The sequence below is a fragment of the Pinus tabuliformis genome, chromosome Q, assembly GCF_031772625.1.
Source record: "Pinus tabuliformis cultivar Carrire ecotype Pingquan chromosome Q, CPIR1, whole genome shotgun sequence".
NCBI classification, from domain to species: Eukaryota; Viridiplantae; Streptophyta; class Pinopsida; order Pinales; family Pinaceae; genus Pinus; species Pinus tabuliformis.
The window spans coordinates 584,934,786-584,948,502 of record NC_142296.1 but is presented as its reverse complement, the minus strand read 5'-3'; the positions used below and the strand labels follow the sequence as shown (position 1 = coordinate 584,948,502).

Genomic DNA, 13,717 nt, shown 5'->3' with positions numbered 1-13,717 from the left:
ATTGTTTACAACAATTAACGAATAAATCACATTGCAATTCTTCAGAAAATAAATACGTCGCGGAAGAAAATAACTAACAAATAAATGCACACAAAATAAAAATGACACCAATATTTTTGGACTGAAAAGTCCTCCAAAAAACCCTGTAGGGAAAACCGGTGCAGCAGATGAGGGTTTATTTTATTATTATGCAGAAAATTCTGAGAGTACAATAATCTAGATGCCCAACCAGCAATCCTCTGACAATTATCTAGCAAAAATAATATGGAGAAGATTTCTCCCTTCTGAAATCAATCTGCCCTCCACTGGCCTGCTCGAACCCCACACTGGCAAGCTCCCTTTGCCTGGAATTCGCACTGCTTGACCTAGATAATTCACACAGCCTGCAAACTGGCTCCAAGTGAGTCCTCCAGCCTCCCTCTACCCCTGGAAAATATTTTCTTTGCCTTCCGGATGATCTCATAGCTTCCGGTAATTGAAACGAATGCTCTTCGTCAACTCGCACTGGTGTTTTTGGCTACTCACACTTGCTTTTGTGGCCCTCACTGCAGATAATCCATGGTCATTTCTCCTGCAAATCTGACACTAGAAAATTCCCTGGAAACCTCTTCCTGAATTTTCTGTTTCTCTCTCTCTTCGATGATCTCCCTCTAGCTCGAACTATGCCCTCACTTTCTACGAACTGGGTAGCTCAATCTGCCAAGAAAATTGATGCTTGATGTGTCTCTCTCCATCCCTTTGAGTTGCTCTTATAATCTCTCGTTGAGACTTCAACGGCCAAGATTAAATCCTCTTCAATGGCTAACTAAGATCAATTAGACTTCATTAATAGAACTCTAGAGCAATCTCGAACATCCTTAATTAATTAACTTTAATTAACCAACTTCCCTAAGTTAAACTTAGGAAATAATTTAATTATTGGCTAATTAATTTAATTAAGGTTTTTCAGTCATATCTCACAAAACCATTTCGAGGTATTGGAGATCCTGTGCTCCTTAGCCTCTCAGCACCATCTGAGACTATAACACCTATCTGATGCTACCATACCATCCAAAAACTAACACTCCCTCTTAGCGAGGAAGGTGTTCTCCACTATACCCATCTATTCTTTGAAATAGACGAACTTAGCTCTCCCTAGAGCCTTTGTGAGTATATTTACAACTTGCTGCTGTATGGGTACATGTTGTAGCTGGATTGCTCCACACTACACACAATCTCTAATGAAATGGTATCGTATGTCTATACGCTTCGACCTATCATGGAACATTAGATTCTTAGAGAGCTTGATACTCTGATTATCACATTAGATATTAGTTGCCTCCATTTTCTGACTGAACAAACTCACTAACAACATCCGAAGCCAAATAGCTTCGCATGTGGCCATGTTGGCTGCCATGTACTCTGCTTCTGCAAAGCTCAGCGCCACATACTTCCATTTTCTGCTGCACCAAGATATAACCCCTAATCCAACACTGAAGCAACACACCCAGATGTTGTAATATTCCTAATTAGCCATGGCTAATTGGAATATTCGATTTTGCTCAATTTTGCCTTCTATAGTTATTTGTAAATAAAAAAAGTGAGGAAAAGGGGACATAACTCACTTTTAGAATAAAATTCATTCCTAGTAGCACAACGTTGTGACTTAAAGGGGAGCCAAGGGGGCCAAAGGACCACGTAGAGATGGGGCCCACGCAGACACTTGGAGGGACTGCGCAGATGGGAAAAGGAACACGTGGCAAGAGGAGATTACGTTGGAGGAGGTGAGCCTTGGGATTGAGAGAGACCAATGCTATAAAGGAGAGATGAGCATCCTCATTTTGGCATTCGATTATGAGCATTTGAGCTAATCACTTCGACTTGGAGCACGCTGGTTGTTTAGCCTGTCTACAACACTCTTTAGTGCACTGAGTGTCTCCGTTCGGAGATCTCACCCTTAGCACCGGGGGACTTCGAGTGCCTACTCGGGCAAGGTATTTTCAGCAGTCTTTTTGCAGTAGTTTTGATCTTTGGCATTGTGGTGGAGCTGAGCATTTGAAGACTGCTCGGTCTTGAGAAAGAGGGACGCAGTTCTTCTGGGAGCAGTTCCGGACTGAGGATTTGTGGAGGAATTGAGCTGGGATATTGAGCAAGGGATCAACTCTTGCATATTGGAGTGGTTTGGTGGAGTTTCAGGCAGTATTTTGGAGGATTCTACTCAGTGGCAGTGTAGGGCCTTGAGGGATTGCGTGATTCCCCAAGGGGATGATTTTCGGGGGTCAGCCATTTCAAAAAGCTTTCTGGGTTTTTCTGGTTTTTTTTAGTAGGGGTGGATTCCAGAGTTTCAGCATTTTCTGAGGAGGGGAACAGCCCCAAATCCTCATTTGATTTCCAGTGGTAGCAGCAGCACGGCAGTTCTCCAGCAGCATCCACGCAGTTCAGAGAGAGGCCATTCCTTTGTTATTCTGAGAGCATTTCTTCACTTGCCTGGTGCAAGTCGAGGTGCCATCCTTCTGATCACCTCCTGTACTCATTCCATTACTCAGTATAATAAAATGGCTTAGCATTTCTCGAGTATCTGCTTATATTTCGTGCTTACATTACTATATGTTACACCACTTCTATTTTTATCATTTTGAGTTTCCTGGTTATTATATTATTTGTGCGTATTTGGTTGGAGTTTACTAGGGTTTTGGGGAATATCTCTGAAACGGGATATTACAGTCGTATCAGAGCATAGAACTGGCTCAGCCTGTGGAGCTAGCAATATATGACACCGGGAGAAAAGCCCTACATCTGCTACAGAGGTAGGAGATACAGAGACACTGAGCGTAGGTTGGAAAACACATACAGAGAGGGAGACTGTGTTCCAGTGTTGGACACAGAACAGGAGGAGCCTGTGGTGGATGCAGAACATAAGGAACCTGTGGTGGACGCAGAGCAGGAGGATCCGATGGCAGACGAGGACGAGAAGAGATTTGCGGATATGCTCCTCAAATCAGTACAGGGTCTGTCGAGGCAGATTGAGGTGATGGGGCAGAGATTCACGGCAGTAGAGGCTAAACAGCGTGAGAGCCCACGAGTTTTCCAAGTTGGTGAGGGATCGGGTGCATCCCACCATTTGCCAGAGCAGCGTGATACGACTCAGCAGATGGCCTCACATGCCCCTACACGTTCTACCATGCCCACTTTCCTAGGAGCAGACACGGGGGCAGGAGCCCAGCAGGAGACAGAGCCCGGTCACATGGGCGATTATTTTGCAGAGTACCAGGCCTATGGGCAGGAGTTCAGGGACGCTCTCTCATTCAGAGACTTTGTTCAGCTCCAGCAGGATAGTAGACCCCGCGACCATCACAGAGGATACTGGCATTATCATGATGGAGACACCCACCGCACAGCTAGTAGATTCCACTTGCCTACGTTTTATGGCCCATCAAACAATTCAGCAAGGTCTTGGGTGGAGACGTTGGACATCTATTTCCAGCTTAACCAGATGTCGGAGGCAGAAGCCATCAAGGTGGCGGCATTACATTTGGATAGTGAGGCCCAGGATTGGTGGTTCCATGGGATGGTTACACTCGGACATTCCACAGTGATGACATATGCCGATTTCACCAGGAGATTGATGGAGATATTTGACCGGAGGGATCCGGAACAGCACTTTGTTGAGCTGACGAAGCTCAAACAGACAGGGAGCCTAGAGACTTACATTGCAGACTTCTTGAGGATTTCAGTGATGGTGCCAAATCTATCCACGACACGGAGGATCTACATGTATGTTGAGGGGTTAGCAGAGCCACTTCGGGGTCTAGTCAGATCCACCAGACCAGCCACACTCCAAGATGCTATTAGCAGGACTCGGGACTTGCAGGATGCCTTACCCAGGACTCGGACACCTTACCCCTAGAGATAGGCTTTCCAGCCTAAGGGGAAGGATGTGAGGATTCCGCCTCCAAAGGGGAATCCAGGACGAGCACAGATTGATGATGATTCCAGGAGGGAGCTGAAGAAGAAGCGATTTTGATTTACCTGTCAGGAGCTGTGGGCACCGGGACATAGATGTGCTGCTGGCAAAGCACATTTTATTGAGGTCTTCTCCAAGAGCAGCGAGGAAGAGGATGAGGAGGATGATGTGGAGGCAAGAGATAGTCAAGCCGTGCAGGGTCCTTTGCTACCTCCACCACCACCAGCAGGTGGTGCAGCTTTTTCACCCACCGGAGGGGCCCTGCAGCATTGCGAGGAGTTCCCAAGTATTTGACGCTGCGCATACGGGGGACAGTACGTGGCCAGCGAGTATCAGTTTTGGTTGACAGTGGGGCAACCCACAACTTCATCGATGCACAGATGGTTGAGCGGAGAGGTATACAAACAAAGAGCTTCGATGGGTTTTCAGTTTTGGTCCCAGGAGATCAGACCATGATGTGTGCTCGTTATGTTCCAGAGCTATCAGTGACGATGGGCACCTACACATTGACTGACCACTTTTTCGTGGTCGATATTTTGGACACCAACATGATACTGGGTGTTCAGTGGCTTATCACTCTAGGGAAGGTCACGATAGATTGGAAGACCCTAGAGATGGAGTGGGATGATGAGAAGACAGGGAGGCATGAGAAGATACGGGGACAACACACATATCCGCCTCAGACTATTTCGGCTCATCGGATGGAGGCAATCTTCCGAAAGGGAAACGTAGAGTGGGCAGTGGAGCTGCGTGCATCAGAGGCAGGGACTACAGGGCAAACAGTACATCCAGATATACAGTCCATCCTTGACCGGTATGCCATAGTGTTTGGGGAGATTCCGCTGGGACAGCCACCGGACTGGGGGTTTGAGCACAACATTGAGCTTGAGCAGGGCATACAGGCAGTGATTACTACCCCCTATAGGCATCCCAAGGCCTATCGGGATGAGATTGAGCAGGTCATTCAGGAGTTGCTAGCTCTTGGACACATTCGGCCGAGCACGAGTCCTTTTGCTTCTTCCGTGGTGTTGGTGAAGAAGAAGGACGGCACATTGAGGATGTGCATTGACTACAGGGCCTTGAACAAGAAGACACTAAAGAACAGGTACCCCATACCCAGGATGGATGAGTTGATGGATGAGTTGAGAGGAGCATGGTTCTTCTCAAAGATTGATTTGAGATCTGGATACCATCAGATTCGCGTGAGGGAGCAGGACATTCCCAAGACCGCCTTCAGGTGTCACTATGGGCACTTTGAGTTCTTGGTGATGCCCTTTGGGCTAACCAACGCCCCCGCTACATTTCAGTCCTGCATGAATCACATCTTCCGCAGTCACTTGAGGAAGTTTGTGTTGGTATTCTTTGATGATATCCTCATTTACAGCAGGACTTGGGAGGAGCATCTCCAGCACATTGAGACAGTGTTGCGTATCTTGCAAGAGCAGCAGTTCTATGCCAAGCTCTCCAAGTGTGAGTTTGGGTTGACGGAGATGTTGTACTTGAGACACATCATAGGGGTGGACGGAGTGAGAGTCCACGAGGAGAAGATCAAGGCCATCATAGATTGACCGGAGCCGAGAAACGTGACAGAACTTCGAGGATTCATTAGCATTTGCACTTACTACCAGAAGTTCGTCAAGGGTTTCTCACAGCGTGCTGCACCCCTGACAGATTTGACGAGGAAGGGGGCATTCAGTTGGTCAGATACAGTGCAACGAGCCTTTGATAGGCTCAAGGAGGTTATGAGCAGCTGCCCCGTGCTTGCATTGCCGGATTTTACGCAGCCATTTGTTTTGGAGTGTGATGCGTCGGGAGAGGGGATCGACGCAGTATTGATGCAAGGAGGTCACCCTATAGCCTTTGAGAGCCGGAAGCTCCTTCCACATGAGAGGTTGTATTCTATATATGACAAGGAGATGTTGGCCATCATGCATGCATTGGCCAAGTACTGGCAGTATTTGGTGGGTAACAGGTTCAGGGTGAGGACTGATCACAACAGCCTCAAGTTTTTGTTGGAGCATAAGCAGCTACAGGAGAGTCAACAGAAGTGGATCAATAAGATCCAAGCGTATGACTTTGACATTGAGTATGTCAAGGGTAAGAACAACGTGGTAGCAGATGCCCTTTCACGTAGACCAGCCACGTTGTCTCTTATGAGCTTGGACGCAGACTGGAGGGCTCGACTCCTAGTAGAGTACTCCAAGGATAGATTTGCATGTGAGGTTCTGGATGGGCAGGTGGCGGATGACAGGCACAGGGTGGTCGATGAGATCATCTACTACAGGGACCGGATCTTCTTAACTGAGGAATCTCAGCTCAAGAATAAGATACTTCAGGCGTCACATGATTCACCATTGGCAGGTCATCAGGGGTTTACCAAAACCTACAGGGCCATTAGAGAGAGGTTCTCATGGAAGGGCCTCAAGGAGGACGTACTCCAACATGTCTGGGAATGCGATGTTTGCCAGAGGAACAAGGGGGAGATGAACCATCCAGCAGGACTATTGCAGCCTCTTCCCATTCCGAAGGGGAAATGGGAGTGTATTTCGATGGACTTCATCACAGGGTTACCCGTGGTACAAGGCAAGGACTGCATCTTTGTCGTCGTTGATCAGCTGACAAAGTACTCCCACTTTTTCGCCATATCCGCACACTACACAGTAGCGCAGGTGGCCGAGCTGTTCTTCAAAGAGATTTTCAGGCTACATGGTCTTCCTAAGACCATCACCAGTGACAGGGACAACCATTTTATGGGTGGGTTTTGGCAGGAGCTTTTTCGGTTGGTGGGGACAGAGTTGACACCGAGTACCAGATATCACCCATAGACAGACGGACAGACAGAGATAGTTAACAAGTGGTTGGAGGGCTACTTGCGTGACTATGCCAGTGGGCAGCAGTGAGCATGGCTGAAGTGGCTACATCTAGGAGAGTATTGCTACAACACTACACATCACATGTCCATCGGTATGTTACCATTCTATGCTTTGTGTGGATATCATCCTTTATCTTTTGCTGACGTGATGTTTGGTGCTAGCAAGGCTCCGAGAGCCAAGATTTGGATCCAAGAGAGTCAGGATATTCTCTGAGCTCTCAAGGATAATATGGCTACAGCGCAGAACCAGTAGAAGCTGTATGCTGACAGGGGTCGGGTGGAGAGACAGTTTGAGGTAGGAGACTTGGTCTACCTACGATTACAGCGATACTGACAGTCGTCACTGAAGCAGAAGGGGGTTGAGAAGCTCAAGCCCCACTTTTATGGGCCATACAGGGTAGAACACAGGATTGGACAGGTTGCGTATGAGTTGGAGCTGCCCCAAGGCAGCAAGATTCATAACGTCTTTCATGTATCATGCCAGAAGAAGGCATTGGGGCAGCATGTGACAGTGACAGATGAGATACCACCCACGGATGATGAGGGGCATTTGGTGTTGCAGCCAGAGGCTATTATTGATACCAGGGAGAGGCAGCTACGGAACAGGACAATCCGAGTATTCTTGGTGAGGTGGAAGAATTTGCCAGATGAGGATGCCACTTGGGAGAGTGAGAAAATTTTGCAGCATCCATCACTTCAGTTGCTTGAGGACAAGCAACATTTTGCCGGGGGAGACTGTAATATTCCTAATTAGCCATGGCTAATTGGAATATTCGATTTTGCTCAATTTCGCCTTCTATAGTTATTTGTAAATAAAAAAAGTGAGGAAAAGGGGACATAACTCACTTTTAGAATAAAAGTCATTCCTAGTAGCACAATGTTGTGACTTAAAGGGGAGCCAAGGGGACCAAAGGACCACGCAGAGATGGGGCCCACGCAGACACTTGGAGGGACTGCGCAAATGGGAAAAGGAACACATGGCAAGAGGAGATTATGTTAGAGGAGGTGAGCCTTGGGATTGAGAGAGGCCAATGCTATAAAGGAGAGAGGAGCCTCCTCATTTTGGCATTCGATTATGAGCATTTGAGCTAGTCACTTCAACTTGGAGCACACTGGCTGTTTAGCCTGTCTGCAGCACTGTTTAGTGCACTGAGTGTCTCCGTTCGGAGATCTCACCCTTAGCCCTGGGGGACTTCGAGTGCCTACTCGGGCAAGGTATTTTCAGCAGTCTTTTTGCAGTAGTTTTGATCTTTGGCATTGTGGTGGAGTTGAGCATTGGAAGACTGCGCAGTCTTGAGAGAGAGGGACGTAGTTCTTCTCGGAGAAATTCCGGATTGAGGATTTGTGGAGGAGTTGAGCTGGGATATTGAGCAAGGGATCAACTCTTGCATATTGGAGTGGTTTGGCAGAGTTTCAGGCAGTATTTTGGAGGATTCTACTCAGTGGCAACGCAGGGCCTTGAGGGATTGCGTGATTCCCCAAGGGGGCGATTTTCGGGGGTCGGCCATTTCAGAAAAGCTTTCTGGGTTTTTCTGGGTTTTCTGAGTAGGGGTGGATTCCAGAGTTTCAACATTTTCTGAGGAGGGGAACAGCCCCAAATCCTCATTTGATTTCCAGTAGTAGCAGCAGCACGGCAATTCTCTAGCAGCATCCACACAATTCAGAGAGAGGCCATTCCTTTGTTATTTTGAGTGTATTTCTTCACTTGCCTGGTGCAAGTCGAGGTGCCATCCTTCTGATCACCTCCTGTACTCATTCCATTACTCAGTATAATAAAATGGCTTAGCATTTCTCTCTACATTTCTCAAGTATCTACTTATATTTCATGCTTATATTATTATATGTTACACCACTGTTATTTTATCATTTTGAGTTTCCCGGTTATTATACTATTTGTGCGTATTTGGTTGGAGTTTACTGGGGTTTTGGGGAATATCTTTGAAACGGGACATTACAGAAGTGCTCTTCCGATCCACTCAACTGTCTGCCCAATATGCATTTATATAACCACATAGCTTGACACCATCACCTTGAGTATACCTCAGCCGATACTCAATCATGTTGCGCAAACACCTTAGTATATGCCTCGTTGTTGTCCAATGCACTCCCTTAGGTTCCACCATACGCTGACTAAGAGTGTTGACCGCGAAGCAGATATCTGACCTAGTGTTGACAAGATACATAAAGAACCAATAAGTTGTCTATACAAGGTTGGGTCAACATCCTCGTCCTATGATGCATAGATCTTCCTCCAGTTCGTAATCATATGCGTAGACATAAGCCTACATTCCTACATCCTGAACCTCTTCAAAATATCTGTAGTGTATCTCCCTTGACCAAGAAAGGCCTTCCTGTCCCTCTGCCATACTTCCAAGCCTAGGAAGTAATGCATCAATCCCAGATCCTTCATGTCAAATTCTGTTGCAAGGTTCCTCTTGCAGTGCTTTATGAGCCCTAATGACCTAGTCAGAAAGAGGTCATCCACATAAAACACTAGGATGAGTGGCTCACCCTCTACCATCAAATAGTAAAGGTTGGGATCTGCATCACTCTTGACAAATCCCATTTTCTGCAAGTAGTTGTCAATCCAACCATACCACGCCCTGGGAGCTTGTTTGAGCCCATATAGAGCTCTCTTCAATCTGCACACGTGTGCCCCTCTCATGTGTCTCGAAGCCCTCTGGCTATTCGATGTATACTTCCTCCTCTATCACCCCATTCAAGAAAGTTGTCTTGACGTCCATCTAGTGAATTTGTCGTCCCATCTGTGCTGCTAGAGATATAACAGACCGAATGGAAATCTGGCAACTAGGGCAAAGGTCTCCTCAAAATCTATGCCTTCCTTCTGCGCATATCCCTTTGCCACAAACCTCGCCTTATACTTTTCCACGCTACTATCTGCAGCATACTTGATCATGTAGATCCACCAAGAGCCCACAGCTGAGCTATCCACAAGTCTCGACACTCCTCTCACACATCATTCCTCATGATAGAGCTATACTCCTCTACCATGGCACCTACCCACACTTGATGTTGTGCAGCCTCCTTATAGCTGGAAGGTTCAACAACCTATGCCACCAAAACTTGATACCTGTCTAGCTATCTACATTCTCTCTTGTTCATCCTAGGAGCTCCAATGAACTCCTCTACATCCCTAGGTGTAGACTTAGGCCTACAGTCCTGCATCTTGAACCTCTTTAGAATTTTTGTAGGGTATCTCCCTTGACCAAGGAAGATCTCCCTGTCCCTCTGCCATACTTTCATGCCTAGGAAGTAATGAATCAATCCTAGATCCTTCATGTCAAATTATGCTGCCAGGTTCCTCTTGTCCTATATGATCCCTGATGACCCAGTCAGAAAGAGGTCATCCACATACAACACAGATGAGTGGCTCACTTTCTACCATCAAATACTAAAGGATGGGATCTACGTCACTCCTGACAAATCCCATTTTCTGCAAGTAGCTGTCAATCTGACAATACCACGCCCTAGGAGCCTGTTTGAGCTCGTATAGATCTCTCTTCAATCTGCACACATGTGTGCCCCTCATGTGTTTCGAAGCCCTCTAGTTATTCAATGTATACTTCCTCCTCTATCACCCTATTCAAGAAAGTTGTCTTAACATCCATATGGTGAATCTACTATCCCATTTGTGCTACTAGAGATATAATGGACTGGATGGAAGTATATCTAGCAACTGGGGCGAAGGTATCCTCATAATATATGCCTTCCTTCTACACATAACCTTCTTCCCTACAAAGTAGACATCAAATCCCTTATCCTGTAGTTGGGACACTGAAATTAGGTTCATACACAAACTGGGCACATGCAACACATCTGTAGCACTGGTGGTTTCTCCTTACTCCCTCTAAATCTCGATAATACCCACTCCAACTGAAGTACCTTTACTTTTGTTTCTTGTCTTAATCTAGAAGTTCATTTACTCCTCCTTGTAGCTGGAGAAGTATTCTCTAACTCCTATCATATGAGTTGATGCTCCACTGTCTATGTACCAGACTCCCTGTGAAGTTGAGCTAGAGAGGCAAGCTATCTGAGTGAATTCATCCTCCAATCTGGAAGACAAATTTGTAGCCTCTTGAATGTTGAATCTCTCTGCGGCCATACTGGAGAAATCTGAGAATTTTACTAGATAAGTCCTGGGTATAATTTTTGTGTGCTTTTCTCTTCCTCCCCAGCACAAATCTGCAACTGCAAAGCCCTCATGTAAATCTTTTGCACCCAGATCTGCTCATCAGAACCCTATATATAGCAACAACACTGCCTATTGCTATTGCTCCTGAGGCAAATCGAACTTTTCCTCCATTGTTTTGGAGAATTTGCTATCTACGGATAAATACTAATTCCCTAGATAAGTAGCTATATCTAGAACAACAGTTTAAAGTGTTTTAGACTTTTCCTATAAGCAATAGATAAGATGAGAAGATGAGAAGACCTACTTGTAGTTCCGCTTTCCTCTCGTCTCCCTTGTATCGATCCTGTCGCTCCTTCCCGTACTTAATACGCTTGAGAAGTACCTGTAAACACAACATAAAACAAAGAATCGATCAAAGCACACGATCTACTAAATATAAGTGAAAGGAATCTGATACAATTCACACATATAAGCGTTATGAAACTATACAAACATATGGGAGAAAGGTTCAAACACTTGATTAGATAAAAGAAGGAATTACAACCATTGGTGTCTGATTCAAATCCATTCCTTCAGCTTGGATCCCATCCACATCACATCAAAAGCATGACAAACTTGTAGCATTACAATACTTGCTTCAAAGCCAAGTCTCACAACAGCATTATCTCCTTACAATTCAACATAATCTAGCCCCTGATCACTTAGATGAGTGGTCAATTTATCGGAAGATGAAGAAGGTCTTGTCATAAATGGTGGCATTGAATGGCCTTCCATACTTAGAATTAGTTCCATGGAGGAAGGGATGAGAGGATAGGATGCACCTTAACTCATTCCTCATCCATTTTCGAGCTCATAGGAGTTGATAGGTGAGGGAACATTCTAGATGAATCCAAAATAAAAGAATATTCCCCAAACCCTATGTGAATTTTGCTCATTCTCGCCTAGCGCAGGTGAAAAGAAGCCTAAGTGCTCTGCAGAGCACTCTGGTAATGGACTCAAGTGCTCTGCAGCGCACCTTTACAAGGGCTTACTTGCGCTGGTCCCTCTAGAGGCTATTTTTGGATGTCTTCAAGTCATGAAACTGTCTGGGAGGGAGGCATTCAAAGGGGTGACTTGTTTAGGGCATGAAGCAACCGAAATTAGGGTTTGATGAGCCCTAAAACACTGATCTGGATTATGGGATTGATGTGCCCAAATGGATCTGTAACATCCATCCTGAACTGGAAATCGAATTTCTGCCTCTAGCAATTCGCACTGTCTAGCTAGCCTACACAAATCTGAATTCTGTGCTTTAGATTGCCCTCTGAAACTGCACAATCTACTAATCTTTCTCCACTGAGCCTCCAATTTGATTAGCAATGCTCTGATACCATGTGAAATTTCCTTGAAATTGCAACAACTGGAATTTATTCTCCTAACTGATTAGCAGTTTAATTGTTTACGGCAATTAACGAATAAATCACACTACAATTCTTCACAAAATAAATACGTTGCGGAAGTAAATAAGGAATTAAGAAATAGATGCACACACAATAAAACTGACACCAATATTTTTGGACTAAAAATTCCCTGAAAAAAAGCCATAGGGAAAATTGGTGCAGCAGATGAGGGTTTATTTTATTATTATGCAACAAATTCTGAGAGTACAATAATCTAGATGCCCAACTGGCAATCCTTCAGCAAATATCTGGCAAAAATAATATGGAGAAGATTTCTCCCTTCTGCAATCAATCTGGATCCATTGGCCTGCTTGAACCCCGCACTAGCAAGCTTGCTCTGCCTATAATTCGCACTGCTTGTCCTGGATAATTCGCATTGCCTGCAAATTGGCTCCAAGTGAACCGTCCAACCTCCCTCTGCCCCTGGAAAACATTCGCTCTGCCTTCCAAATGATCCCCTGGCCTCTGGCAACTCACACTAGGGTTTTTGGCTGCTCGCACTGGCTTTTGCATCCCTCTCTACAGATAATTTGACCTCCTTTCTCCCACCATTCCAGCATTGGAGAAACATTGGAAAATTCCCTAGAATCCTCCTGAATTTTCTGTTGCTCCCTCTCTCTAATGATCTACCTCTAGCTCAAACTACGCCCTCACTTTCTGCGAACTAGGTAGCTCAATCGACAAAGAAACTGATGCTCAATGTGTCTCTCTCCATCCCTTCGAGTTGCTCTTATAATCTCTCATTGAGACTTCAATGGCCAAGATTAAATCTTCATCAATAGCTAAGATCAATTAGACTTCATCAATAGAAGTCTCTAGAGCAATCTCGAACATCCTTAATTAATTAACTTTAATTAACCAACTTCCCTAAGTTAGACTTAGGAAATAATTTAATTATTGGCTAATTAATTTAATTAAGGTGTTTCGGAGTCATATCTCGTGAAACCATTTCTGGGTATTGAAAATCTTGTGTTCCTTAGCCTCTCAGCACCATCTAAGACTAGAACAATTGTTTGATGCTACTATACCATCCAAAAATTAACAAGGCCGAGTTTATTTGTCGAAGCCAAGTTTATTTTGATGGATCAAAATTCTCTTGTTGGGCAGAACTTATCTTGTTTGGCAGATTTTTTCTTGCTAGGCCGAATTTACCTTGTTAGGCAGAGTTCATTTTACTAGGCCAAATTTATCTTACTGGAACAAATTTATTTTACCAGGCCGAATTTATCTTGCTATGCCAAATTTATCTTGTTGTGTCAAATTTATTTTAATAGGCTTTATCTTGTTGGGCCGAATTTATTATGTTGAGT

The 13,717-nt window shown here is 45.1% G+C and overlaps 1 protein-coding gene across 6 annotated transcripts in view; it reads right to left on the bottom strand.

The window, feature by feature from the left end:
- Positions 1–13,717, bottom strand: part of LOC149220809 (long chain acyl-CoA synthetase 8-like) — a 312,559-nt gene that overhangs the window by 240,146 nt on the left and 58,696 nt on the right. For 5 of the 6 annotated variants that reach the window (XM_089384924.1, XM_089384920.1, XM_089384921.1 and 2 more), the window contains one exon: positions 11,273–11,350. The exons of the other annotated variant lie outside the window; for it this stretch is intronic. In XM_089384924.1, the coding sequence (XP_089241050.1) occupies positions 11,273–11,350 (78 nt within the window). The remainder of the gene's footprint in view (positions 1–11,272; positions 11,351–13,717) is intronic. 6 annotated transcript variants of the gene reach the window in all.